Raw genomic sequence first — 26,984 nt, forward strand, 5'->3', positions numbered from 1 at the left:
GATTAGTTTGCATTGTCGGTAAGGTAAAACCCACTTCCTTTGCAGTGCTGACCTGATGGTTAATCCAAAAGGGAGTTATGGGATATTGCGTAAATTGTACAGGAATATGAGTGGGACAGTGATTCAGGAAATGTGATGTAACCTGTTGGTCACCGGGAATACAGCTCAGTTTCACTCTTCATCTCTGGAATACGTATAATCTGATATCTGTCAGGTGAAGTCAGGCAGGCCAGTGCAGAATAAACGCCTACTACTCCCACTTTCCTCTGTGTCACTAAAAAGCAAATCAATTTAACGAGTCAAAGAGAACCACAAACTGGAGTGATTAAAAAGCAGAGCACAAAAGATAGTTTGTTTGTGATAAGGTAATGTATCGTTTAAATGATGTAATACCCAGACTCACTGAGATGCTTTCTACAGCCAAGAGTGCACAGGATGTGAACTCACACTGAACTTTCTCCAATTCATATTTTTTCTCTCTGTAAATCTGTACATCTAGATCCATCCGTCCATCCATCCATCTATCAGATTACCGCATTTATGCAAAACATGTCTCTGGACATCATTAGGACATGTTGATGTCATTACAAACACTCCAGACTCACTGTTTTTGATATGTCTAAGACTCAACTATATCCTAAATGTATATACTAAAGTTCCCAAGGATCCTTTATATATGCAAACAACCTTCTGTACCAAACTTTGTTCAAGTTTAAAGATGATCAAATATTGACCCTCAATAGTAGATTTCAAATGTTAAAAAAATGGCACCCTTCAGTAAAAAATGTTTCTGTGACTTAATAAAACCATCACCATAATCTAAAGTGAATATTACATAATTTATCATTATACAATTGCAAGAATAAAGGCTTTTAGGGCAGTGGAGGATAATTCAGTTAACGTCAAGGTAACATCATAAATTAAGCATACCCAGTTGGTTTTATAGCTTTATATGAATAAAAACAAATAGACCAACACTTTACAATGTGTATAAAATCCCTGTGGAACATTAATATACACCTACAATGTTCAGGAAAAATGTGAACAGTACTTATTCCATTTTTGCAGGTTATATTTACAGTCGGCCAAGCGATGTAAGACCACACTGGAAATCATTGTGTTTGTTAAATAAAGCATTAAAAATCCATGAGCTTATCTTTTAAGTAAAGGGGAGTACAGCATCGCTGCAATTAAATCCCTGGGGTAAATAGTAAAATATGCATTCCTCTTAAAATGAGCAGATGACTCTGTTAGCAAACAATTGGTTTATGCACTTTTAAAAGGGTAATTATAGCAAAGGGTTTCCTAGGAATAAATACACTAGGCTAAAAACATGGATATAGGCAAGCTGTGACAAGGTACTAAAGCAGAACATTTCACAGCTAATGCTCAGATAAGACAAGGTTGACTTGTCATGCTATTATATACACATTAACTAAGCATGAGTATCAATATGCTCAATGCTAAAGTAAACAATTAAAGAGTGTGTTTTAGTGATAGATATGATTTGTTTGGATTGTTAGAAGCAAGTGTTGGACTGTAAGTAGTTTATTCCACTCTGTATGTTCAGGACCACAGGGACAGAATGAACACATTGTGTGATGAACTTTATTATTAATGGAATTTAAACTTGAAAATTACAAAGAAGAGTAAAAAAAATAATAATAATACAAATACTGAACTTGTCATTTATGGTCTCCCGATAAGACACCTGATAAGTCTTTTCAGTTCAGTCCCAGATCTTGGGAAGGTTCTCCAAAATTCTTCGTCGATGAGATGGGTTAGACACACCTGCTGCACACAGCTCCTCCTCTGTAATACCACTGCATGAGAAAAGCACACAGATTGACATATATATATGTTCATGAAGCACTGTTGCTGCTTCTGAATCATTAACTGAAGCAAATGGCTCTGAGAACAGAAGCAAATGAAGAAGTCTACATCACATCAGCCTTACCTGAAGTAATCGAGATCATCCCAGCCATTACGGCTGAGGTCCAGCGTGTAGCGCTGCAAACCCAGAGTGTTGAGCAGCTCCCGCACTGTTTCTGGAGCTCCATGTAAGACTGACACCTGCGGACACACGTTGCTTTTCTATTCAACAAAGCTTAACCCCAAAGCTAATCCTAAAATCTATATTTACACCTTGCACTAAACAACATAATCCATATCAGAAAACCACTCAACTTACCTCTTTCTCCCAGCTGTAATTTCTCTCACTATCTAAACCATAGTTATATCCACGATGCCTTTGCTGAGACGGCATTTGATTAAACTGGTACTTTCTGTCTACTGTCTGAAAATCCACCTCACTTAGTGATTTAGCAATTTGGAGGGCTGTAAGCGAGTTGTCTCCTGAAGCTGTAGATGGCTGCTCTACTATCCAGGGTACTGAGGATTCATGAACAGAAGCCCTTGTGGATATATATGGGTACAGCTTTGGTCCATTTCTCATTGACGGGGGCAGATCTTGCTGTAGCCTTTGATGGTCCTTTCTGACTTTTTCTTTGAGTGGCGCCTGTATGTCCCGGGAAAAAACAGAACTGTTCATGTAGGAGTTTGTGACTTTTTTAACTGATACTACTGAATCCTGTGTTTTATTGTTCTTATGGGACTGTAACAGTAAAGATGTATACGAGGAGGTGGTGTGTCTTTGGTTTGGGGATGTATTAGGAATGTCTGGACCTGGGAAAAGCTGATAAGACGAGGCAGTTGACGCCAGTTCGCTTTGATTCTCACAAGATGATTTATAGGGTGCTAAAGATCCAGGAATCTCAATCTCTGTGAAGTCTGACCTCCGAGCAGACCTTTTGCCATGGCTGTGACCTCCAGTCACTCTAGGGAGCTGTATCACAGCATCTTTGGCATATACCACTTGGGATTCATGGCCGGATGAGGGAATCTCTTCAACTCTTCGCAACACAGGCACCCCCTCAAAGATGAAGTACGCAGGATTGGTGTAGCTGTTAGGTGCTGCCATATATGAGGATGATGGTGCTCTGCAGATGGAACATGGAGTGTTATAAAAGTTATGTTCAATGGAAAAAGGTATCAGAAAAGGAACATCTGAACAAGCATGTGAATAAAAATTATGTACCATAGATAAAGTAACCTAGGTCTATCTTTTACTCACTGGTTTGAGAATGCACAGGAAGACTGGCGAGACAAATGATCCTTCATCATTTCCTTCTCATCTTTCTCCATGCAGAGCCACTCTGCAATGTGCAGAAGATATGTCTCATGTCTAAATGTTTAAATATTGTAGGCATCTGTGACAAAGCCACTGGGTGGTCAGTGAACAATATGTTAAAGGTCATATTTCAGTGAAGGTCTCAGAATGCATCTGGACAAGATCAGGCAGCATAGCAGCAAAAGAGGAAGCCATGGTAGATAGGAAAGTGAAAATAGAGCCAAAGCAGAGGAGAAACTAAAACAGTGTATATTTGAGGAAATGATTGAGTGAGATCATGTGGATAACCCACCATAAACCCTTTCCCGGATCCTACGGCGGTCTGGTGGTACATAAACCTCAATTCGTCCTCGAATAGAACCCATCTCTTCTCCTCTGTGAGTTAAGCATGTCTCAAATAGATCCGATGATTTCCCTGTTACTGAGCGAAGAGCCACACAGCACTCGCCTGAAATGTCAGAACTCCCATTACATATACAATCTATGGGCCTCCCCTGTATACACTGGGTAACTTCATGCGTTTCATGGAAAGACGAGGTGTAAATAACCTCCAAAACGCTTTCGAGATGGATTTAAATCTGATGGCTCAGCCGACTTCAGGAGGTGGTCTGGGATGCATTCCAGATGAAACTGGACAAGTTTCAATGCATCTGGTTGTTGAAACCACATATGTAAATTTTACTCTTGCCAAAATGTTGAAATAATTAACGTTATAGGCTACATGTAGGGTGGCCGAGGGAGCTCAACGCACTGCAATTTAAGAAAACACATGCAAATTGAAAAACACCAGCAAATAAAAAAAAAAAACATCTTCATCAGTTTGAAAACACAAGTGTTGCAAATCTTCACAGCACATGCATATACCGAAACACGCTGCAAAATCTCACAACACATGCATATAACGAAACGCGCTACAAATCCTTCACAACACATGCAAATAAAGGAAACGCTGCAAATCCTCACAACACATGCAAATTAACAAACGTGCTGCAAATAGCACAATGGAAATGTTTCAAGGAGACCCCAAAAAGTGTCGGACCTGGCTGGGATTTGCTTATTATGCAGTGACTACTGGTCAGTGTAAGATTAGGGTTTTTTTGTTTTTTTTTAAACACCCTGATTGCATGATTCATTTATCTTTTGGATATTATTAGATTAAATAAGCTGAATAATTACATCATTAAATGTAAAACGTTACTTAAGATGGCTAACTTTAATATCCTCCGCTAAATATAATTTCAAGTTTAATGATAATAAATTTGCAATGCGTCATTAATAGTTTCTTAATGTGTTGTGAGGATTTGCAGCACGTTTCGTTATATGCATGTGCTGTGAAGATTTGCAGCGCGTTTCGTTATATGCACGTGTTGTGAGGATTTGCAGGGTTTCTTAATTTGCATGTGTTGTTAAGAATTTGCAGCGCATTTTGTTATATGCATGTGTTGTGAGGATTTACAGTGCGTTTCATTATATGCATGTGTTGTGATGATTTGCAACACTTGTGCTGTCAAACTGATGAAGATGTTTTCTTCATTTGCTGGTGTTTTTTCAATTTGCATGTGTTTTCTTAAGTTGCAGAGTGTTGAGTTCTCTCGGCCACCGTATTATATGACATAGCCAGATACGAGGGGGAGGATTAACAGAGTACCTTCAGCAACTCGACGTGCAAACTGCCACAAATAAAACTGAGAGTGAGTCACAGACACTCAACACACAGTCATCTTCATTAAAAGTAGTAAGACTAACATTGCGGTCTTTGATTCTGAAATTAGCTGATGATCAGTAAAACGCTGTGAATATCTGTTGCTTTCGTTGACATGAACTCCATTAAATTTGCATAGAGCATGGGAACAGAAGATCGGATTTATATCCGTTTTGCATTTATGTGGCCAAATGTAAATGGAACCGTTTGAACAAATCAAATAGATATCCTCTCAGAAAATATGCATGAAGTGACCAGATGTAAACAAGCTCGATATGAACATGTTTCAACAGTGCCTTTAGTTCACAAGAAATTAAGAGGATGTGTATATTCCAGCTTATGATGTAATGGTTTCTAAGAAACCATTAATGAAACTTCATTCAAAAAGACATGATGAGCTTGATATTGTACCATATGACTCAAAGCCATCACAAGACTTCACAGACAACAGCAAGTGCTGATCCCGGAGATGCTCTAAATCCGAGAACACTGGGTGGAGCTGAAAAAGAAAAAAGATAATTTCACTTGGTGTACCAACCAAGAGTGTCAAATCCATATTAAACTGAATATATCTCCAAATGACCACATTAAGCCAAATAGTATCAACCTTGGGGAACTGTTTTGAAGACCAGCCAAGTTTGAGAAACCCTGGTACCTCACAGAACTGAGAGTCATTCTCAGCAGAACGACGAGGCTCTACACAGAAGGAGAAGAAAGAACTTTCACATTTATCATACGACCTCTTGACATTTCAAAAGGAAACAGATTGGTAAAAAGAAACATTGATTATTGCACAAAAGATACCTTCTAGACAGCGTGAGTGGAACTCAATGAAGAACTTGGCCTTGCTAGCAGTTTTCACTATGACCTCAATCGCTTCCAGCTCAATGCTGGCTCTCTCTGAACCCAATTCTACATCCGTAGAGATGGACAAAGAGGACAGTCAGATAGTTATGACACTAAGAGAAGCGCTAAACAAATACTCAATTTAAAAAATACTTGTTGAATTATGACAGCTGATTGTATCTGTGGGAGTTAGTTCACCCAAAAATAGATATTCTGTCACCTTAATGTTATTCAAATCCCTTAAGACATTTGTTCATCTTTGAAACACAAATTAAGAAATTTCCAATGAAATCTTAAATGTTTCTGTTAGGTTCAAAAAGATTGCAAAGAAATCAGTTTGTATCAAAACATTTCAAAGGCTTCTGAAAAGGTACAACTGCATTGAAAATTAAATGTATGATTTATTCACATAAACATTGATCAAAGCACATACATAAATCACATCAAACTCAGTAAATGGAAGCTCAAATGTGTTTGGTTGACATGAGAACCAGTGAGGTTTGTCCTCATGTACTGTCACATTTTAAACTTGCGCAACAAACAATGTGGTTTGTTCTGAGTATCAGATTTGATTTAAAAATTTTGATTTAAGAGTTTCTAAGATGAACAATGAGTTTGGAACAACATTAGACTGAGTAAATGATGACTAATTTATACATTTTAATTTATGGGTGCACTAACCCTTTAAGAATTATCTAAAAGTTAAACTGTTTTAGGCTTAATCATGCTGGTGCTGTTAAAATGTACCAGCCTCATAAAAAAAATGTGTTCAGTAGCAAGGGGAAATGGTGGTTCCTTAATTAAAAATGCACGTTCAGCAACCTCTAATATAACTCTCTGAGTTATGCAATGACCCAAAGGTCAAAAACTCCAGAGTCAAAGACTTCAGCTGGAAAGGACCCCATACCTGTTCTAGAAGACTGTGATATCACACCCACTTCGAAAGTTGCAAAAACAGGAGAGTGATCACTGGTGAAGATGTCATCTGTGCATCCTGATATGATAAGTAAAAATATTAGTTTAATATGTGCCTATTTGGGGTGCATGGTAAGAAAATCTGTCATTAAAGCTGTAAAAGTTTTTTTTATTTTACGAGTCTAAAAACATAAAACCATCACCATCACATAAACATTAGTAACATCCCATTAATAAATAACCTAATTAATCAAACATCAAATTCCCATTCCATTGAAAATACTGCAATTTAGATAGTTACTAAACATACTAATGTGATGTAGTTATGAAATAATAAGCGTCTGGTCAGTGCTTGCTAGCTTAATATTTGTTGGAGGCCTTTGCTGAGGAGGCTGAATTGACATGTTTGAGAAGCAGACGGACAGGATATGACTTTGATGGTGGACCACAGACCTACAATCATACCCAAAGTAAACCTTTGTAGTGCAGGGTAGCTACACACATCTCGTTCCAAAAAGCTACAAAAATAGCAGTTCAGTGTTTTAGTTACTTCCCTCGAGCTAAAGTGCAAACCAACAAAGTTTTGTCAGATCATGGTGGTTACATAGACTACACTTCACATAACTTTTTTTTTTTAGAAAGCTTCTACACTAATATGAATAAGAATCGAAAGAAATAGGAGTAACACACCATATGAGGTACAGATTATGTGAGACTCAGGGTAGGACTTCCACAGAACTCTATCACACCATGAGGGCCCGTTGACTTGCACCTGAGGAAAGTTTGAATAGTTTTAATAAAACAAAATAATATAAAACAAGGATGAGATGTGTAACTATAATATTCTATGCTGTCACACCTAATGACTCCAGTAATATCACTCATTTTGATTCACAGGTCACTAAATGTGTAAACAGGATAATATGATGTCATTAACAACAAAAAGTTTTACCCCACTGGACTTGTATTTCTGCCATAGATAACAGTCTCGAGAACCACGTTCATACCGATAGGTGGGTGGAAACAAAATCTTCTCCTCCTCTAAACAGAGAGAGCAAGAACAAAATCAAAAACGAAATATTAAAGTGTCTTTTAATGTCCAAAATCTTTTGTGCAATCACTGATTACACAAAAATTTGATTTCATGTGTCTGTGGTGTCCGCGGGAGGAGATCAGCAGCCGTGGCTCTTACTAAAGTTAAAAAAGGCCTTTCTTCTGTGCCGCTCTCTAGTCAGTTGGTCTGCGCACATTAGCTCCTCAAATTCTCGCTTTGAAACGTGCTTCAATATGTCCTGCAAAAAGAGAGACATCGGTCAGGGACAGATGATCTTCAATATATGATGCAAGCAAGTGAGGACAAGGATTCACAAAACAACTCAATGCACTTAATGGGGTCTCCTTGGAGAAATGTTTGAATGGCTATGGATCACAGTTAAATAAAAAGCAGTGAACAGGAAATAAGTAAAGCAAGAGTGACTAATATCTAGAGAGAAATAAAGTGGATTTAAGTTATGTGACCAGTGCATCCAGGTCCAGGCGGTAGTTGAGGTCTCCACACCAAAAGAGATGATTGAAGCGAAGGCTAATGTCAAAAGTGCCGAGCTGCTTTTCTCCAAGAGACAGGAGTCTGAGGATGTCTTGGAAGTTGTGGTTCCTCCTAAGACAACAAAATTCGGGGTGTGTAAAATGTTTTTGAAATCTGCAATTACTTTCTCACAAATACAGCAAAATCAGTACTTGTTTTTCTATTTTAATATATTTTAAAATGTAATTTATCACGGCAAACGTTTTCAGAGTCACATGATCATTCTAATATGCTGATTTGATTGTCAAGAAAACATTCCTTATTATCACTGATGAAAACAATTGTGCTGCTTTATATTTTAATCTTTGATGAATTGAAAATTCAAAAGAACAGTGTTTATTTGAAACATAAATATTTGATATCAGTGCAAGACTGTCACTTATAATCAATTCAATGTGTATTTGTTGAATAGAATTATTCAACTTTTATCCAAATTTTTGAACGATTGTGTACCACAGATAATTACACAATGTCATCTAGATGTTTCACATTAAATATTACATATCATTTGGTAGTGAACCATAGATTAGTTTGTTCTTTTGAACATCATTAGCAACTGCTTTATCATTTAATTAGAAGCACCATGATTACTAAATTCTGTCACCTGTTATAGAGGTTACTAAACGGAAATTTAGAAGTGTATTTTTAAATGCAAAGTACTGAAAATCTAAATAAAGCAATGTAAACACTTGCATTTTGAAAACACTATAAGTGTGTCCATCGGATAATGGAAAATTGTACATGCACTTGTCTTTACGCCCACTTTAACACTTGGGCCAAATACAGGAAATGCGTCATTTAAGTAGTAGTCAAGTGGTCAAGTGCAAAGACCACAAGTATGTGTATTTGGCCAAACTCATCCTGTGTTTATTTGACATAATTTCCAATGAAGTCTCAGGCCAAAGCTGTTAAGCTCGGTAAAGCCACATTTGACTGCGTATAGCAGCCACAGTCTATTAGCCAATACTGCAGTCTAACTGTTACTAAAGTAAAACAGTGGTGATCATAATCATGCTGAGTATGTGTAGTTTGAAAATATATTGGTAAATGGCACCGGTGTTATCTCTTCTACTCATCAGTGCTGGTTCTAATATCGAGTTAGTCAAAACAGTTTCTCCTCCTAACGTCTCCACCGATATGTGCATATGGATCCATGCTATCATGTCTCTGGAGCACACCGTGTGCATAACACAACACCAAACCAGACTTAATTTGCCTAAATGAAAAGCATATTCATACTGTCTGTATCGTGCACTGTGTGCTGATCATCAAAATTGATCATCAAAATTGGTGATCCATATTAGCAGAAGTGAGAGACTGAAAGTTTTGAATGCTTATATCTTCTAAATGTAAAATTATAGATAGAACTCATACTGAAATCCAAAAACTATTCATGGGGACTTTAAGTAGAGTAACAAATGCAGTGGTTCTCAAACAGTGGTCTGCGAGTTACTAGCTGTTAAAAAAAATATTTGATCTTAATAAATAATTAATACACATTAAAATAATCAACTGAGTCATCCACTCAGAATAAACTCATTCAGAATAAACTGATTGTGTTAACACTCATAGTTGATAATCTTATATTTTGATATGTTGTCATGCGTTCATGTTCTCTTTTGTCATGCGTTGATTAGCCACCTGTATGATGACCAGTTTTTCTCTGTAACCATTTAAAATAGTTTGAAATCACTGCTCTATTTTAAAGATATGTGTGAATACCTGAGTGCTTTTTCACTACCAGAAGTCAGATGACAGTTCACAAAGCCCATTGAAGTGCCATTAAAGAGAACAGAAACTCCTACTGCTCCTTTATTTCCTGTAACAACCGAGAAAAAAAATGTACATTAAAAAATATATCAATATGATTAATTTATTAATTTGTTTTGCTTGGCTAGAAGACACTGACATGAAGGATATGAGAAGACAGCAGAAAAGGAGAGTTAGGGAGTGTGTTTATTTGTTTGTTTGAGCAAGACAGACTTGTACCGAGTGTGTTCCCCAGGCCAGTTTTTACACTAGCAGTGTTTACTTGACTGATGCGTCCTTCATGCTCTGGTTTCACAAACACAGCCAGTCTGATATTCCAAAGGGACTGTACTGCCACCTACAGGAGAAACACAAAAAACACACTCTACTCTTACCAGTTTAACAAACGTTAAAGGCATAGTTCACCAAAAAATGAAAATCTTGTCACTAATTACTCACCCTCATGTCGTTCCAAACCTGTAAGTCCTCCTCTCTTCTTCAGAACACAAATTAAAATATCTTTGATGCATTCCAAGAGCTCTCTGACTTTCCCAGAGACAGCAAGGATCTTTACACAATCAAGGCTCAGAAACGTAGCAAGGAAGAGATGGTTAAAAAAACAAAAAAACAATGTGACATCAGTGGTTCAACTGTAATTTTACGAAGCTACGGAAATATTGTGCGCAAAGAAAACAAAAAGAACGACTTTGTTCAACAATTTGTCTCCTCCACATTCAAAATGGCGTTATAGGGTGAAATTGTAAAATAAAGTGAAAGTGAAGTGACATTCAGCCAAGCATGGTGACCCATACTCAGAATTTGTGCTCTGCATTTAACCCATCCGAAATGCACACACACAGAGCAGTGAACACACACACACACACACACACACACACTGTGAGCACACACCCAGAGCAGTGGGCAGCCATTTATGCTGCGGCGCCCGGGGAGCAGTTTGGGGTTCGATGCCTTGCTCAAGGACACCTAAGTCGTGGTATTGAAGGTGGAGAGAGAGCTGTTCATGCACTCCACTCCCCCCACCCACAATTCCGTCCGGCCCGAGACTAGAACCCACAACCCTCCGATTGGGAGCCCAACCCTCTAACCATTAGGCCACGACTTCACTTTGAAAAAAGAAAGTCATTCTTTTTTGCACACAAACAGTATTCCCGTCACTTTGACTTGATGCAAAAGTGAGCCTTGATTGTGTAAGGATCCTTGCTGTCTATGGGAGGGTCAGAGAGCTGTCAGAATGCATCAAAAATATCATAATTTGTGTTCCGAAGAAGAGAGGAGGACTTACAGGTTTGGGAGGCAGAGGGGTTACCAGGATGTCATGTTTGGGGGGGCATTTGGCTTTTTTGGGGGGGCAACATAAACAACTGAAAAAATCGGCGCAAAATAATCTATAGCCTACTACACACAATCTGTTTTAGTGCATATCTTTTTCTAAGCCAGGAACCCAGAGATAGGTACAGGGCCCCTATTAGACTATAGGGCTGTCACATAAAAGTTAGTTAAACCCGGTCAACATTAATAATATTATGATGATATTATTATTATTATTCACAGATTAATATAGAACAGATCACAGTGATTGCCTGATGATGAGTGACAGGTGTTTGCTTGTGAGAAGACTTGCTACACGAGTAGGCCTTTTTAAAATGAATCTGAAGTCAGGTTTGTATAGACAAGAGGTAAATTAATTTGTTTCTTCTAAGCTGTTCCAGACGTAGGTGCTACCATAAATTCGCCAGTTAGCCTCTAAGTTTCTTTGTGAATGCGGCCCCAGGTAAAAAAAAAAAATGCATATGCTCATTTGAACAGTATGAGAACAGTATTTGAATGGTATTCTCTGGTTGTAAGTGGCTTTGGATAAAAGTGTCTGCTAAATGAATAAATGTAAACATGTAGGCCTAGATAAAAGGGAACATATTAGGCAACAGGGGGTAAGGAGACTTAGAGAGTTGAAATAAAATATATTTTTGTGAAACTATAAGAATTTAATTTATGATCTCATTAGCAGAGGCAACATAACTGTTTTTAAATATGGTTTTATTTTTATTTTATTTGCTTATTTAATTTTATTTATTATTAGTGGTGCATGACATAGGCAAATGTTATTATTATTTTACAGGGGTGTGGAGTCTGTATGGGTTTGTTCTCCCTCAGGGGGTGGGGGATATAATAAAAATCTAATAAGTCTGTTTTTATTTTGTTTTTGTTTTTTTAGAAATCATGATTTTATCCTGATTCTTTGTCATGTTGGTTTTTCTATTTTGCAAGCTGTTTGAGCATCACAGCCAATCTAATTTCCCTATTATAAAGCATTTTAAGGTAACAAAATATGAAAAAGTATGGCGGATATTTAGGCCAAAGTGCATGGGTGAAGATAAAAATCTTTGTAATTATTTTATCTTTGTTATTAAAAAATTAGAACAAAGATACACATTAAAAATACAGATATAATACAAATAAAGTGTTTTATTTTCAGGTACAAGAGATGTATTTAGCAGGAGCATTAAAAAAAAATTATGAACAAATATAAAAATAAAACACTATATACACTGATTCCTATTAAAGCAACTGTATAAAAAAAATTTTTTTCAGTCAAGAGTATTGAGTGATTTTTCTCTGTGGGTTTGGTGTTTTATTAACATTAAAGGAATAATTCACCCAAAAATTTTAAAAGTGAAGAAAAAAACCTGAATGCGTTTCTTTCTTCTGCTAAAAATAAGCATTATTTTGAAGAAAACCAAACAGTTGCTGGTTCACAGTGACTTCCAGAGTATGTTTTACTACTATCAAAGTCAATGTGAACCAGAAACCGTTTGGTTACACAGATTCTACAAAATATCTTCTTTTGTGTTCAGCACAAGAAAGAAGTTAATAGGTTTTGGACAACATGTGAGTGTATAAACAATGACAGAAATTACATTTTAGGGTGAACTATCCCTTTAATTCACACGGCAGCATGTAGCCTATTGTCCCTTTAAGACCTGCATGCATACATACATCCATCCTCTTTCAGTTGTTTACTTTCATTTTAGACATATCCAACTTAGTCTATACATAAACCTTGTGTGTTTCGACAGTATTAGCACAGAACATAACTTAGAAATCAGGCACAGTTTGAAGGGCTTTTTCGTTTTCGTGCCGCACTTTGATTGTGCTTAGAAGAACCGAACGTCAGAAAAGCACACGAATGAAACTTTTAAATAAGCAGTAAGGATTTAAAACAGATGCAAAAAAAAAAAAAAAAAAAAAAAAAACGTGAATAAGTGCAGTATCCTGTTTGAGAAACTCTACCGCTGAGTTATCACTTATGTTAATGTATTATAATAGTTCCGTGGCGCCAGAACTGCAGCTGATAGAATGTGCGCTGCGGCACAATGCAACAATATTTCTTCAAAAGCAGATCGTGGAGACATTTTTATCGTCCACAAGACCACAACCAAAAATATTAATATACTACCCTCGGCAGAAATTGAGGACATGGGGCAGACGGGACCGCGAGGGCACTTTAGCGTTAGACCTCAAAGTCGTAGTCGCAAGTCGCAGAATTCTCTGACTTTCAAAAAACCCTGTTTCAGTCAAAATCACGATGTTCCGCTCACAATGCACTTCGATCCCATACGCTGTTTTGGGGTGGCAACTGGAGTGGCAAAGCTCATTTGTGCCACCCTTGTGGACACGCCACTGCTCTAAGGCTCTGCCAGGTAAACATTTCATTGGCGTTCTATTCTCACATGATGCACTTTTTCTGAGCCCGTAAGCCTGAAGCGCGCGCGCACTGTCAAACAGCGCCAAACTGGATTTTTGGGTCAGACTCATCTGCTACTGATGGAAAAATATGCACAAAACAATCAACTTTTAAATGTTTATTTATCATCAGAGGGACAGTCCGTTTCTTGGGGAGGCAGGGCTTATCCTAGGGGAGGCACTGCCTCCCCCAGCCTCCCCCTAGACACGCCCCTGTTGGGAGGACATGAGGGTGAGTAATTAATGACAAGATTTTCATTTTTTGGTGAACTAACCCTTTAATGCTATACAATCAAATGATTCATACTGCTATGTGATTACATACGAAGAAGAATGATTTCATGAAGTCAGACCTGTTTGAAGTCAATGTTGGTTGCACTCCGAAGCGTGGCTCTGATGTGTTCAGCCCATTCTCTCTCGCCCTGTGGGTTGTCCTGAGTACCCACTGCATAGATATCATGAGGCAGGGAGGCGATGGACTCGTCTGGGGTGAGACCCAGACCACAGCAAGTAACCCAGGACTGAAGTGAACCGGGTGGTGGAGTGCCCCCTGCAGGCAATATAAAAAACAACAACAATGAAATATTTTGCTGCAACTGTTGAGGCCATACTATGTTTTACTTTTAATGATACACTGCACATCCTTACCCATGTTCCATGTTCCCACAAACACAGAGATGACATCCAGCTCAGACTGCTGGCAGTGAGCAGTCTTCATAAGCTGCAGCAGCCGACAGAAAGCTTCTCGCTTCTGTGGGAGACGCATCAGTACTTAGATTTAGACCATTTAAGGTAAGCCAATTCAAGTCTTTCTACTCACCTTCATGCTTTCAAACACAAGTTCTCTCGGCGGATTGTGATGACTGTCTATGACCATTTTCAGCTTGGCAAGGCCTTTCTGAATCTTCACCAACTGCACGACTAAAACATAAAGTAAAAGATTCCATTTACAAGCCTTGTATGATAATAATGGAGACTGAAGTATCTAAGGTTTTAAGGCAAGATAAACTCACTTCTGTCGTGTGTGACAGTCTCCAGACCGAATGAGCCAGTCTTCTTGTCAAACAGCAGCACTCCTGCATCTATGTCTACCGACACTGTTTGCCTGCCATACCTGACCACCTTGACCTGGACATCCAAACACATGCACATAAATAAAATGCAAAAACTTGCATATTACCAGCGAGCAAAAAAAACGAATGTGCTACCTGAAAGCTGTGGACAGTATTAGGTCTGGCCTGTTTTTTGAAGGCTGTGACAGACTCAGGAGGAGTGGATGTTTGCAAAGATAAGTTGTGATTGGTAACAGCTTCTTGTAAAGCTTTGAGAACCTGAAAAAAAAAACATTATATTGTTATCATCATCATTTTTATAAAAACAGCAGTGCAAAAAGGATGACGTGCATGTGGTTTGTGCGTGTTTGCATGCTGTTACTGTCATGTGTCTCTACCCTTTTCTCCAGCGATGACAACAGGTTACAGAGTGTAGTGAGCTTGTGAAGTAGATTATCCATGTTTTCTTCAGGGCTCTTCCCTGTATTCTAACAAAAATAAAGTTTATGAGACAAATGGAATATATAAGATGAAGGAGAAGCTGAGCCTTATAGGCACAAAACCTGCTTCTACAGGTCGTTGCCTTTGCACTGCATGCAGAAGTCGCCTACACAATGCAGAAGTGCTGTGGGTCATGCATGGTGCTGCTAAGACAATCTGGGGTGTTGCAAAGGTATTTTGGGTGGTTGCTATGGGATTGTTTCCTGGCACAATTTATCTTATGACATTCTGGTTTCAGGCATGGGTTCTCAACTGGGGGCCTAAGCCCACTAGGGGGCCTCAGTAAACTTCCAAGGGAGCTGCAGGATGGCATTTGTTTTTAATTTATATATAATTATTATAGTAATAATACAATTAATAGTAACATTGTATTGAAATGCTTTATAATATACAACCAAGATGTACAGTGAACTATTTTTCCTTACAACCCAGCATTAATTGTGGTTCATTTTTATATGAACACACTTAATTAAAGAAGCTGGAAAACAAGCAGATCTGTCATATTTACAGCAGAAATACCATATGAATTAACTTGCATTATATTGTGGGGCCTTTGAATATTGAATATCAATATGGTTGAGAACCACTGATCTAAGGTTTTTTTCTACCTGTTTAATCACCAGCGAAATTATGTCAGTCAGATCACTTAGAAAAGCAACAGTAAACCTTTTTTTCAATGATGATTTGAGCTATTATACACACATTATGCACTTATAAACTTAGGGTTTAGGCTTGGGGCTTTGTTCAAATTCCTAATAAGAAGTATGAGCAATAGTAATAGTTATGCCTGTCTGTGCAATAAAGACCAAAAAAGATCCCATTCCTGTTTGAACATGTTATAAATCTTTGAATCTGTGGTTCCCTATATGAGCCACACAGAGTGAAATGCTTCATATTTCAGTCAATGTTGCATGTGAAGCCAATTTTTTAATAATGTCTTTTTGATAATAGCAGCCTGTATAAGCCTTATGTATTTGTAAAAATAACATTTAGGGGGGTTGTACCTGCATTGTGGAGAAGTTGAGGTGAACACTAGGATGATCAAACACTTTTGCTAAGGTTTCCAAACTGGACAGCGTCTGGTCAATCTCACTATTGTAAACAAATCATGAATAACTTTTTTCTTGCAAATGTAACAGTCATTATTCAGATATTCATATTTCAAATGATTGCAGCAATGTGTTACGGGACATGCGGTGTCTGAGAAGCAGCACCTGTGCAGACTGTCGCATGCACGGCTGAGGATGCACTGAAAGTGTTGCAGTCCTGATGCGCCTCCTTTCACATTCTCCAGGTCCTTACAGACATTACCATGCAGATACTCATCCAGTAACATGATGATCTCACAGCCTGCACTGCAGTGGTTAAAATTGGTACGTTAACATTTTATATACAGGCACAGACAATAGTTTGATATTGATCCATAGGTCATGTCATGTGTGAATGAATGTACCTATTTGTGCTGAGCTCCTGAAGCCTCTGCAGCAGTAAATGAGGGGCTCCTGAACTGGAGGGTGGAGGATGGCCTGTAGGGGACTTTGCACGTGGTGGATGGGTGACAAATGTTGAACCTGGCTTCTCATCATCACCATCTGCACCAAGAAGACACCTGCGTTTGAACTTAAACATTTGAATGTTATACCTGTGGGATGAAGTGTGCATTAGCAGCCTCACACAAAATACAGGCTAATAACGCGTGCTCCGATTAGCTATTAAAACAGTCGCAAATAAAATAAAAATGAGCGACAATAAGTTTAAATCTGTTTGGGAATACTTTGTGTACTCCGTCCATATGGTTTTCTGTCACAAAAGTGGGCAAATCCATGATGTCCAATTCACAAACAAATTATTCTTTTTAACTGGTTCTCTGATGAGTCAGTCAAAATGATTCACTAGCAGTTTGAATCAGACTCACTCAAACAGTGAATCTTTCGGAGATGTTTGTTTTCACAATAGACTCCTTCTCAATGTTAGGGTTGAAATACATTGGTATGTTTAATCTCTAATATATGTATAATAAAGATAGTTATAAATAACATACTTTTTATTATTGTTGTATTTAATTAATCATTGTTTTCTGAAATCATTCAAATAGCGATATTGCACAAATACAACCAGGATCACACAATTTGTAATAAATGTATACTAAAACAACCAAAACACTATAATTTTGTATAAACTACAGTGAATCATTGTAATCTACATAGCTACCGAAATGTCCCTTCTTCACAGCTCACAGCATCCAGTGAGTGAATGTTGGTTAAATGCTTAAAGCTCAGAGCTGCAAACACTAAACTTAAAGGGTTAATTCACCCAAAAATGAAAATAGGCTGCATTTTACTCACCCTCGAGGCATAGGTGTATATGACTTTCATTTTTCAGACAGTTGTATTAAAAATTGTCTTTGATCTTTCAAGCTCTATCATTGCAGTCAGCCGGTGTTGCACTGCTTCAGTCCAAAAGATTTTAAATAAAAAGCAACCATCCATTAAAAAAAAAGTGTCTCACATGGCTCTGGGGGGTGAACAAAGGCCTCCTGTGCGTTTTTGTGAGAAAAATATCCATATTCAAAACCTAATAATCACATTAATTTAGCTTGTGCCAATAGTTGTACACAAAAGCAGCTCTGGGAGCATGATATATGAGATCAGTGTTGTACATGCGCCGGTGAGTCTTGAAGCAAAGGAAGCAAAGTTTTCTTACTTTAGCAAATTAAAATCAGTCTCTTCTTATACTGAAATCCTCCAACATTCTTCTTTACAAATCCTTTGTTTTGTTTTGGTCTCTCTGCTGCTTTTCCGTGTTCGTCACTTCTGAGCGGCGCATGGGCAAAGTTAAACTCACAAATCATTCTTCTTGAATTACTTCATTTACAACAGTGAGCGCCAGCTAGAATCAGTTAATTATATTACTTGTTGAATGTGGATTTTTTTCTTACAAAAATGCATTGATTGATGCCTTTGTTCACCCCCCGGAGCCGTGTAAGACACTTTTGATTATGAATGGGCGCATTTTATTAAAAATCTTTTGGACAGAAGCAATGCAACTCCAGCTGACCGTAATGATAGAGCTTGAAAGATAAAAGACAGTTTTTAATATCACTCCGACTGGACTTGTCTGAAAGATGAAAGTCATATACATCTAGGATGCCTCGGTCGGGGGTGAGTAAAACGCAGCCTAATTTTAATTTTTGGGTGAACTAACCCTTTAAGCACTACTAACAACTTATTGAGAGATTGTTTTTTTGTGGGTTAAGGCTTTTATTATCCCATCTTACCTGAGCTCTCATCGTTGGGCTCTGATTCACGCATAACAGGGTAAAGCAATGGGGCCACCAGACCTTTGTGTGGGTGTTGATAACCCACAACTAAATCACTAAGAGTACGGAAGCAATTCACCTGCACTCCCTGTGTGGCCTGAAACAAAAACACATGTCTCAATTACTCATACAGGCAAACAGATTCAGAGATCAGTACAACATAAGTATTTACAAAATATCACAGTTATATTCTGATTAAGGGAAAGTGCAAAGGGAACATCAGTGTTTTAGAAGATTAACAACAAAAATCATACAATCCAAAGTGTGAAAAAGTGTGATGACGAAAGATTTTGAACTTTTTCGTTTTTAAACTTTTTTTTTTTCACAGCTCAGCTCAATAATTGAATAATAATCAGCTCAATAATCATTTTTATTAAATAAGAAATATTTGGAATTCTTGTACACACAAAAAATAATTTGAGACACTATATCCTGCATAAACTATAAAAGGAAGGCAGAAATAGCAGAATTACTAGGTTTGCCACAACAAGAAGTTGGTCTAGGTATAGGGTAACTCCCAAAACATTACAGTTTTTCCGCTTTACAGACCAAAGGTACAATTACATTATGATGTCCTCATTCTTGCATCTGCCAAACTCTACATACCGCGAACAGCCACTAGCCAGCTACCCACTGTGCACAAGTGCACACATACACACACACACACTCTGTCTCTCTACTTAAACCATCAGGCATCATGACAAATAAAATAACCCGCTCTTTGAATGCCTTTTTTTAGAAGCTTGTATTTTCAAAGCATGGTTGATGAAACCGTTTTGGCAGAAACATTTCATTATTTCCCCTAAAATCTCCAAATAGCAGCATGTTTTCCTTCCAAGAGCGCAGCTCTTGAAAAGCGATTAAAGGAAAACAGAAAATGCCTCTTTTTCACAACACAAAGCAACTTAATATGACTCTTTTTGTGCATGTATGTTATTCATTCTGTGTTTTACATGAAACACACTAACATAATGTATCTCATCTCATGCATAGAAAAGAATTCGCAAAAAGACCAACAATGGATCTAGTACTGCTGTGTGGCCAGAATCTTTGACACAGAAACAATTATGTCACACATATCTTAATCTCCACACAGACAGACAAACCCATTCCAGTCATTCCCTACTGGATCAGGAGCGTGGGTACAGGAGGAATCTGTGTGAAACATTTTATTGACAGCAAGTGCCACCGAGGTCAATTTGAAACCACGCAGCTGCATGCTTCAGACAGCAGACAAGAACAAGTCGGCTTCTTTTTTGAAGAAAAAGAAGAAGTGAAAGTAACTAGATGAGTGTCAAGTAATTTCCATGTGAAATTGCAAATTCATTCAAAGGTAATACCATCGCTTAAGGTATCCTGTCTAACACGGCATAATTTTCACCTGCATTTTCTTTCTTGCATATAATTAGCAAACTCCTTTGTCTGCTCACCTGCACAGCCAGTAACCCGTCTGCATCAGGGAGGATTCGGTATGTATGAACATGTCGCTGGAACCTATGGATAAGACAGACACACTGTTGAAGATACAGTAAAATAAATCATTTTAAAGCAGAAGTTCACCAAAAAACATTCTGTCACGTCAACCAAAATGTAGCGAATGTCTTTCTGCTATGGATGTTCATGCTGCCTTTTACCATACAATGAAAGTGAATGGTAACATAGACTGTCAAGCAAGATTTTCACTGAACAGCAACTTAAACTACAGTCTATTTTAAACTCATAAGGCTTCATAAGACTGCACATTCTGTGTACAATATTTATAATGATTTCTGCGCTTCTCCCCAGCTTGTACAGAAGAGATCAGCTCAGACATTCTGCTAAACTTCTCATCTGATGTTTAGTGGAAAATAGCTAGCCAAACAACATAATTGGAACATTATGTGGTTTTATGAAACGATATGTGAACGCCTGACATTGATGGTTTCCATGGTCATCACAGGGCAGCATATTCAATTCTGAAAGTAGGGTAAAAATTAATTTATACCATGTACAAGGCCACAGTCAAATAAAAGACAGCCTGTTAATGTGGTCACCGAGGCCATCAGTATGTGTCATATCATAAAAGATCATATTTCTGTGCCCGTAGGAGGTTAGACAAACCAGAATTTGTGCTCATTTGCATTTGGCCACACAGCCTGCATGCATTTAACTGGGTCCAATGAAGACACAATTAGAAAGCTCAGTGTTTCTAGGTAATCTATGAAGAGAACAAAGCACAGAGAGGAAGTGTGATTGTGTGAGTAGACGTTTTGCATGTGAAATGTCTTCTCAGAGAGAAGAGAGAAGAGATGAGGTAGAGGGCAAAGGGAAAGAATGAGCCAGAGCTAGACAACGAGTGAAAAGGAGAATGAATGAGAGAGTAAGAAAGTAGGGAGAGCAGTTGGAGCTGGAGGGATCAGCCTTCAGGAATGTGTCTGGCTGTGGGCCGCAGTGGATTGAAAGCAGTGCGGTCACTGAAGCCTGTTCCCTCCTACAGGGGCCAGAGACAGGAGGAAAACAGGGAAAACTAAGTCCTGAATAAAGCTGGGGCCTAGAGGGACTGATGTGGACCGGATCTTGTCTCCTGGAGCTCATGTGCATTGAGATAGACAGTACTAAACTAGCTGAAAGGTGACCATCTTGCCAAAGTTCTGTTGAAACCTGATGGTGAAGGCAGACACGTGGCTGTAAAATCCATTTCACAGTTACAGACTGTAGAAAATGACTGTAACAGTTCACTGACTTATGTTATTGGCAATACCTGGTAACTATTGTGATTTACTTAAAAAGGTCCTTGTGACCAGGAAGTGGTGTGAATAGACAGCTGGGTGTGGTGCTAAACTCATTCTAGATAAATTTCTCACATCTCAATCAAGTGTGTGTAAAAGACTGGAATACAATATATGACTTTTTAAAATCTGAACTGTTTTTAAAAAGCTAGGCACCATACACCTAACCTAACCCTAACCCTAAACCACCATACACAAACGACTGACGATCACACACTATCAAATGTGACCCTGGACCAAAAAAAAACAGTCATGGGTAGCACAGGTATATTTGTAGTAACAGCCAACAATACATTGTAAAGGTAAAAAAAATAAAAATTATTTTATGCCAAAGATCATTATGATATTAAGTAAAGATATTTTGTACATTTACTACCTTAAATATATGAATATATAATTTTAATTTTTGATTAGTAATATGCATTACTAAGAACTTCATTCAGACAACTTTAAAAGCAATTAAAAATTTCAAATAGTTGTATCTCAACCAAATACTGCCCTATTCTAACAAACAATACATCAACGAAATGCTTATTAATTCAGCTTTCATATTATAAATATTAAATATATTATAAATCAAACATTTTACCCTTATGACTGGTTTTGTGGTCCAGGGTCACAAATTTCATGTTGTGCTGAACAAACTCATGCAAAACATACACTTTGTTGCTAGAAGATGCATGACTATATGTGTTGCAGATCTGGCTAGATATATATTAGCATAGAAAGCATAGTCTGAATACCTTATTAGACACTATGTTAATTTTGGATGAATACTTTAATTCTAACCACCCAAAATCTGCAAACTGGTTCTGTCTTTTGGCAGTTAGCATTGACTCATTACTCATCTGCAATCCTGTGCAGAAGTTGTGTAGTGTATTCCATTCTTGAAGTGTTTTACTCACAGCAGACACAAGGCGTAGGCTCCAGGCACAGATTCGCTGTCCCTCACCAAGAAGCTGCCGTCTCTCCCCGCACGGGCCAGCAGCTCTTCGGCTCGAACACGGGTGATGTCCCGATGGTACCATGCTGCTGCTGTCATGGTGCTTTCAAAAGAGATTCTTAGCAGAGTATTCTACAGACTAATTTCCAAAAACCAGAGTGGTTGATACAAGTGAGCTGAAAGATCTCATATTGATACTGTTGATTTCCAGTGATGCCAAAACCAGAGGTCCATACCGTCATCCCCTCTCTGTCATAACATGAGCATGCAGAATCAGATCCTGAGAGTGTTACGATATCCAAAAGCTTTGTTGTTTACACTGTCTGTTGTGTTTGCCTTCCAGTGAGCATTTTTGTGTTCTAAAGGCAGAATGCGTATTTGGCTTGAGGGCAGATACAGGACCGACCTACTCCTCTTGTGATTTGCGCCAACTCCGCTTGTGAGAGTGAGACTGAGGTAGATGACAGAGTGTCCATATGCATGCTGCCCACCCACTGACAAACACTCCTATTGTCTGGCAGCAAACATCCTCTGTGCAAACATATTCAAGAAGAAGAACCAAGAGTGAAGACAAGCACCAGCTCCAGACTTTGCAGATATGAAAAAGCAGTGGAGCAGTAACACCGCAAATTCAAATACTTTTCCACTCGGTTGCTTTTGCCTTATAAGGGCAAGGCAACACCCCTCTGAGAACTTCAGCTGATGTCTGCAAACTCTACTAAAGGACAGTAAATTCCAGCCAGAGGTTCACCAACAAGCCTTAAGGTAAGAACTAGACCTGGAAGTCATCTAGTTCTTAACATCTTGAAGATGTAAAATCAGAATGTTTGGAACCCTGGAGAATGGAAGGAAGTGCTTCACAGCTCCAGATGGCAGAGGAGGAAGAGATCAGAAAAACTGAAAACACTATCCTGAATTCCTCTAAGTGACCTCACGTCATCAGTGATGCATGAAGCGGAGTGCAGCGCTTCTGGGAACTTCCAGTCTCTCTCATTCTTCTCTCTATCCCTCCCAGGGATTTTCAGAAAAACCTATCCTGTCCCATTCACAATCAAGCTGTAACTAAATTATAGTCACATGCTTTGAGTCAGAATCTACAGCTCTCTCCCAGTCATCCGCTCACAGCTTCAGAAGATCTGGGTTACTGTTCTATACTTCCAATTGTTTTTCTCTCACTCCTTTTTGGTTTTCCAGCTCTCTCTCTCTCTTCCTCTAGCCTCTCTCTCCGTCTCCCTCTCTCTGTCCAGGAAGTGAAGAACACAAGCTCCACCATATGGATACGATCATCCCCTTTTCTCTGCGTCTCTTGTTTTGTCCTTTTTCTCCTCCTCCTGCCCTCCTTTTCTTCTCTCTTTCTGTTTCCAGCTGCTTGACTAACACCATCCCACATTACTCAGCAAAAAACAGTCTGCAAACCTCACCACCAAACACAAATAAAGCACTCCACCCCCAAATCTCTGTTTGTTGTGAGTGGGCTATAAAAAGTCATTGTTTTTCCACTATTAAGTAGATATGAAGGAAGTCAGTCCCTAGAAGTTTCTACTGCACCCTTTATGCGTAGTGTTGTCTGTTCAGTGTTGTGGCAATAGACCACAGAGGTGCCAACATTTAGAGCACCACCAGTGAAGACAAACGATCACAGAATGTATATAACATTTATTTTTATCCCCTTGAATATGTAAACCTGAAATGTTCGTGCACAATTTTCCAGCTCTGCTCTTGCTGTTGCTTTGATACCTGGATCTGATTTGCATTTACATTTTGCATTTGAAGTCAACTTGAAATGCTGTTAGCAACCTACTGTGAAATATATACAGATCAAACACAGTTAGCAAATATGTGAGGACAACAGGAATGTCTTTTTTTCCACTGGAGGAAGTGTTAACATGGATAATACACTGAAGCCACGGTTTAAGGTTAAAATGCAGTTTTCACTTCAGAAGATGTTAGCTGTTGGACTGGAGTTGTGTGGACTCTCTTTCTGATGGCACCCATTCACTGCAAAAGGATCCAATGATGAGCAAGTGATGTAATGCAAAATTTCCCCAAATCTATCCCAAATGAAGAAACAAATTCAACAACATCTGTGATGGTCTAAGGAGAAATAAATATTTTTGGGTTAACAAGTAAATAAATAATTGAGTGAGTGAGTGGGTGAATGTATGAATGAATAAGTATTATATATATATAGTACAGTATACTATATTTATCTTATTTTTCCAGTTAAAATATCAAAAATATAAATTGACATACAGAATGCAGAAAACATCAAGATTTTTCATATTTCTTAAAGTACTACTATCTACCTATAAAAAATTTTTATTTTGTCTTGCTGTAGTGAAAAAAAATACTGGTGTATTAAGATGAACTATGTCCAAAAGCAATGAAAATATATTTTGAAATTTGGCTTCCCAATTGAATTTGTCTTATTTCACAGATTGAACATTTTAGATATTGTTAAGTAAAAATAAAAGAGATTAATTAAAAACATAAGAAAGTCATGAAGTCTTATTTGCAGTTTAAACCTGGTTAAAGCATCGGAGTGTGATCCAAACTCTTTAGATGGCCAGTCATGGATACATATATGAAGGTCACATGGTTTAACCTGCCAGTTTTTCTGTGTTCTTTTCTGAAGTCCATCCAATTACCCCCTGAGGCATGTTTACAAAACACACAATGGATTACATCCATCTCTGACTAAGCCTAAGCCATCTAAGACATGCTCTCAATCCAACTTTTCATACAGTCACAGAATATATTTCTTCTCTTCCAGCTGAGGGAATATTGGTCTTTGTTAGCACCAAACACGGGCAAAGAACTGTTTGCAGTTTTTTTTTTTTTGGCAAACTGTTTAGATGGATCATGACTCAAACCGCACACTAAAACGCCTCAATCCTAGCCCAAGCAGAGCTTAAGCTTTATGTTAATCACATTAATTTTTGACTGCATTGGCTGCTAATTCAGAGTGAGCCATTAAGACTTGCAAAAATCAGACTAGCAAAGAGCATTACCTACTTATTCCAAAGTATTATGTGAAACAAACATGTGATGGAAGAGGATTTGCCCTCTCTAAAGATAGATCCCTCATGCTTAAATATAAAAATATATGGCTATTTAAATTGCTTAAGTTAAAAACACCTATGAAAATAATATTACATTGTCTAGCCTACTTTCTATGAGTGAGTAGTTAATTTTAAAAGAAAATGTTTGAAATTTGATATATATATATATATATATATATATATATATATATATATATATATATATACCTAAACTCAACTATATTTTTTTCTAATATAACATGATTTGTTCTTGTTTTTTTTAAGTGATGGGCATATCTGCAGTCGTTAGATAAGTCATTTAAATTAGTCATATGGGGAGTGACTAAGCGAATGAGAACACAGGAAATGAAACCAAGATGTTTAGTGCAAAGTTGAAAACAGAATTTGGTTTGGAAATTCTGCGATGTGAACCTCAGTAAAAGTATTTGTGGCTTGGAGATAGCAAAGTCACGTGTTGTCATCTAGACCACCCAATTTCAATATGTCTCTGAACCAAAAAGACATATGAAACATAATGTCATTTTTAACATTCCTTTTATGACAAATAAACTAAAAAATAACATATTTGCAATGTTCCTAAGTGAAGTCTTAATTTTGAAAGTAAAAACATCATACAACATATTATACACATATTATACACATTCATATGTGATTGTGTCTAATCAATAACTTAAACCAAAATAAGCCTAAAAAATATTTTTGCACATAATTTGCACAATTGGATGCTGACTTTAGGAGTGTGTTTGTTTAAACTACCATCAGTTAGAGACAGAAGCTCTCCAAAGCTTTGTCATGAAACACTAGATGGCGCAGTCCGGTAGGTCCAACTCAGTCTGACATTGTGACATCATCAAATGGTGTATCTATTGTTTTTTTATATATATCAGCAGCCATTAAGATATTCTGCTTAACATTCAAATAGCCTACTTGAATACAGCAAGTGATTGTGATAGCAGTGCGCTTCAGAAACCCTCCACCTTCCCCAGCTCCACCTGTATAGATCTGCTACAAGGTGATTCATTATGCTACATATGGGGGTTTTCCTATATGTTATATGTGCAGCAGTAGTATTTCTTACATGTTCACAGCACATGACAATGTTAATGTGTTTGGTTTTGCCAGAATAGATCTGCTATGCTGTGGCAGAGCAACTGAGACTTGCTACTGCTAATACATCCACATACATGCTACTGTGAGCATCCAAGTAATCTTGTTGCTGCACATATGACATACATGAAATTACTTCCACAAATATAAAGTACAGGAAACTACCCCTTAACAGATATATACAGGTGGAGCTGGGGAAGGTGGAGGGTTTCTGAAGCGCGCTGCAACTGCAATATCAAGCACTAGCAGAGTATTAAGATGTTGAGCAGCAAGCTCAATGGCTGCTGATGTGAGGGAAAAAAAAACAGTTGTGCCATGTGAATGATGAAGTGTTTATATCAGATTGAGTTAGAGCCTATCAGCCATCTAAAGTTTCATTACAGAATTATTCATTACTCATAATTGGTGTCAGAGTGAACAAAGCATAATATCGATCAAAACACCTTTGCATGCCATTTGAGCAGAGACCACAAGCCCTATAAA

The 26,984-nt window shown here is 37.9% G+C and overlaps 1 protein-coding gene across 1 annotated transcript; it reads right to left on the bottom strand.

Moving 5' to 3' along the window:
* Window positions 1–820: 820 nt before the first annotated feature.
* On the bottom strand, window positions 821–23,797 carry LOC127971345 (phosphatidylinositol 3,4,5-trisphosphate 5-phosphatase 2B). Its single transcript, XM_052574256.1, has 27 exons — window positions 22,295–23,797; window positions 20,052–20,115; window positions 18,580–18,718; window positions 16,756–16,894; window positions 16,517–16,657; window positions 16,307–16,394; window positions 15,200–15,289; window positions 14,958–15,080; window positions 14,763–14,877; window positions 14,570–14,670; window positions 14,398–14,500; window positions 14,103–14,299; window positions 10,228–10,345; window positions 9,961–10,057; window positions 8,172–8,310; window positions 7,846–7,945; window positions 7,606–7,694; window positions 7,344–7,425; window positions 6,646–6,732; window positions 5,697–5,804; window positions 5,500–5,588; window positions 5,304–5,391; window positions 3,483–3,638; window positions 3,134–3,215; window positions 2,192–2,999; window positions 1,958–2,073; window positions 821–1,823 (listed from the first exon to the last, which is right to left on the bottom strand). The coding sequence occupies exons 1-27, from the start codon at window positions 22,429–22,431 to the stop codon at window positions 1,730–1,732; spliced, it is 3,690 nt and encodes a 1,229-aa protein (XP_052430216.1). The 5' UTR covers window positions 22,432–23,797; the 3' UTR covers window positions 821–1,729.
* Between the last annotated feature and the right edge of the window lie 3,187 nt (window positions 23,798–26,984).

The sequence above is a fragment of the Carassius gibelio genome, chromosome B14 (genome assembly GCF_023724105.1).
Source record: "Carassius gibelio isolate Cgi1373 ecotype wild population from Czech Republic chromosome B14, carGib1.2-hapl.c, whole genome shotgun sequence".
Taxonomy (NCBI): domain Eukaryota; kingdom Metazoa; phylum Chordata; class Actinopteri; order Cypriniformes; family Cyprinidae; genus Carassius; species Carassius gibelio.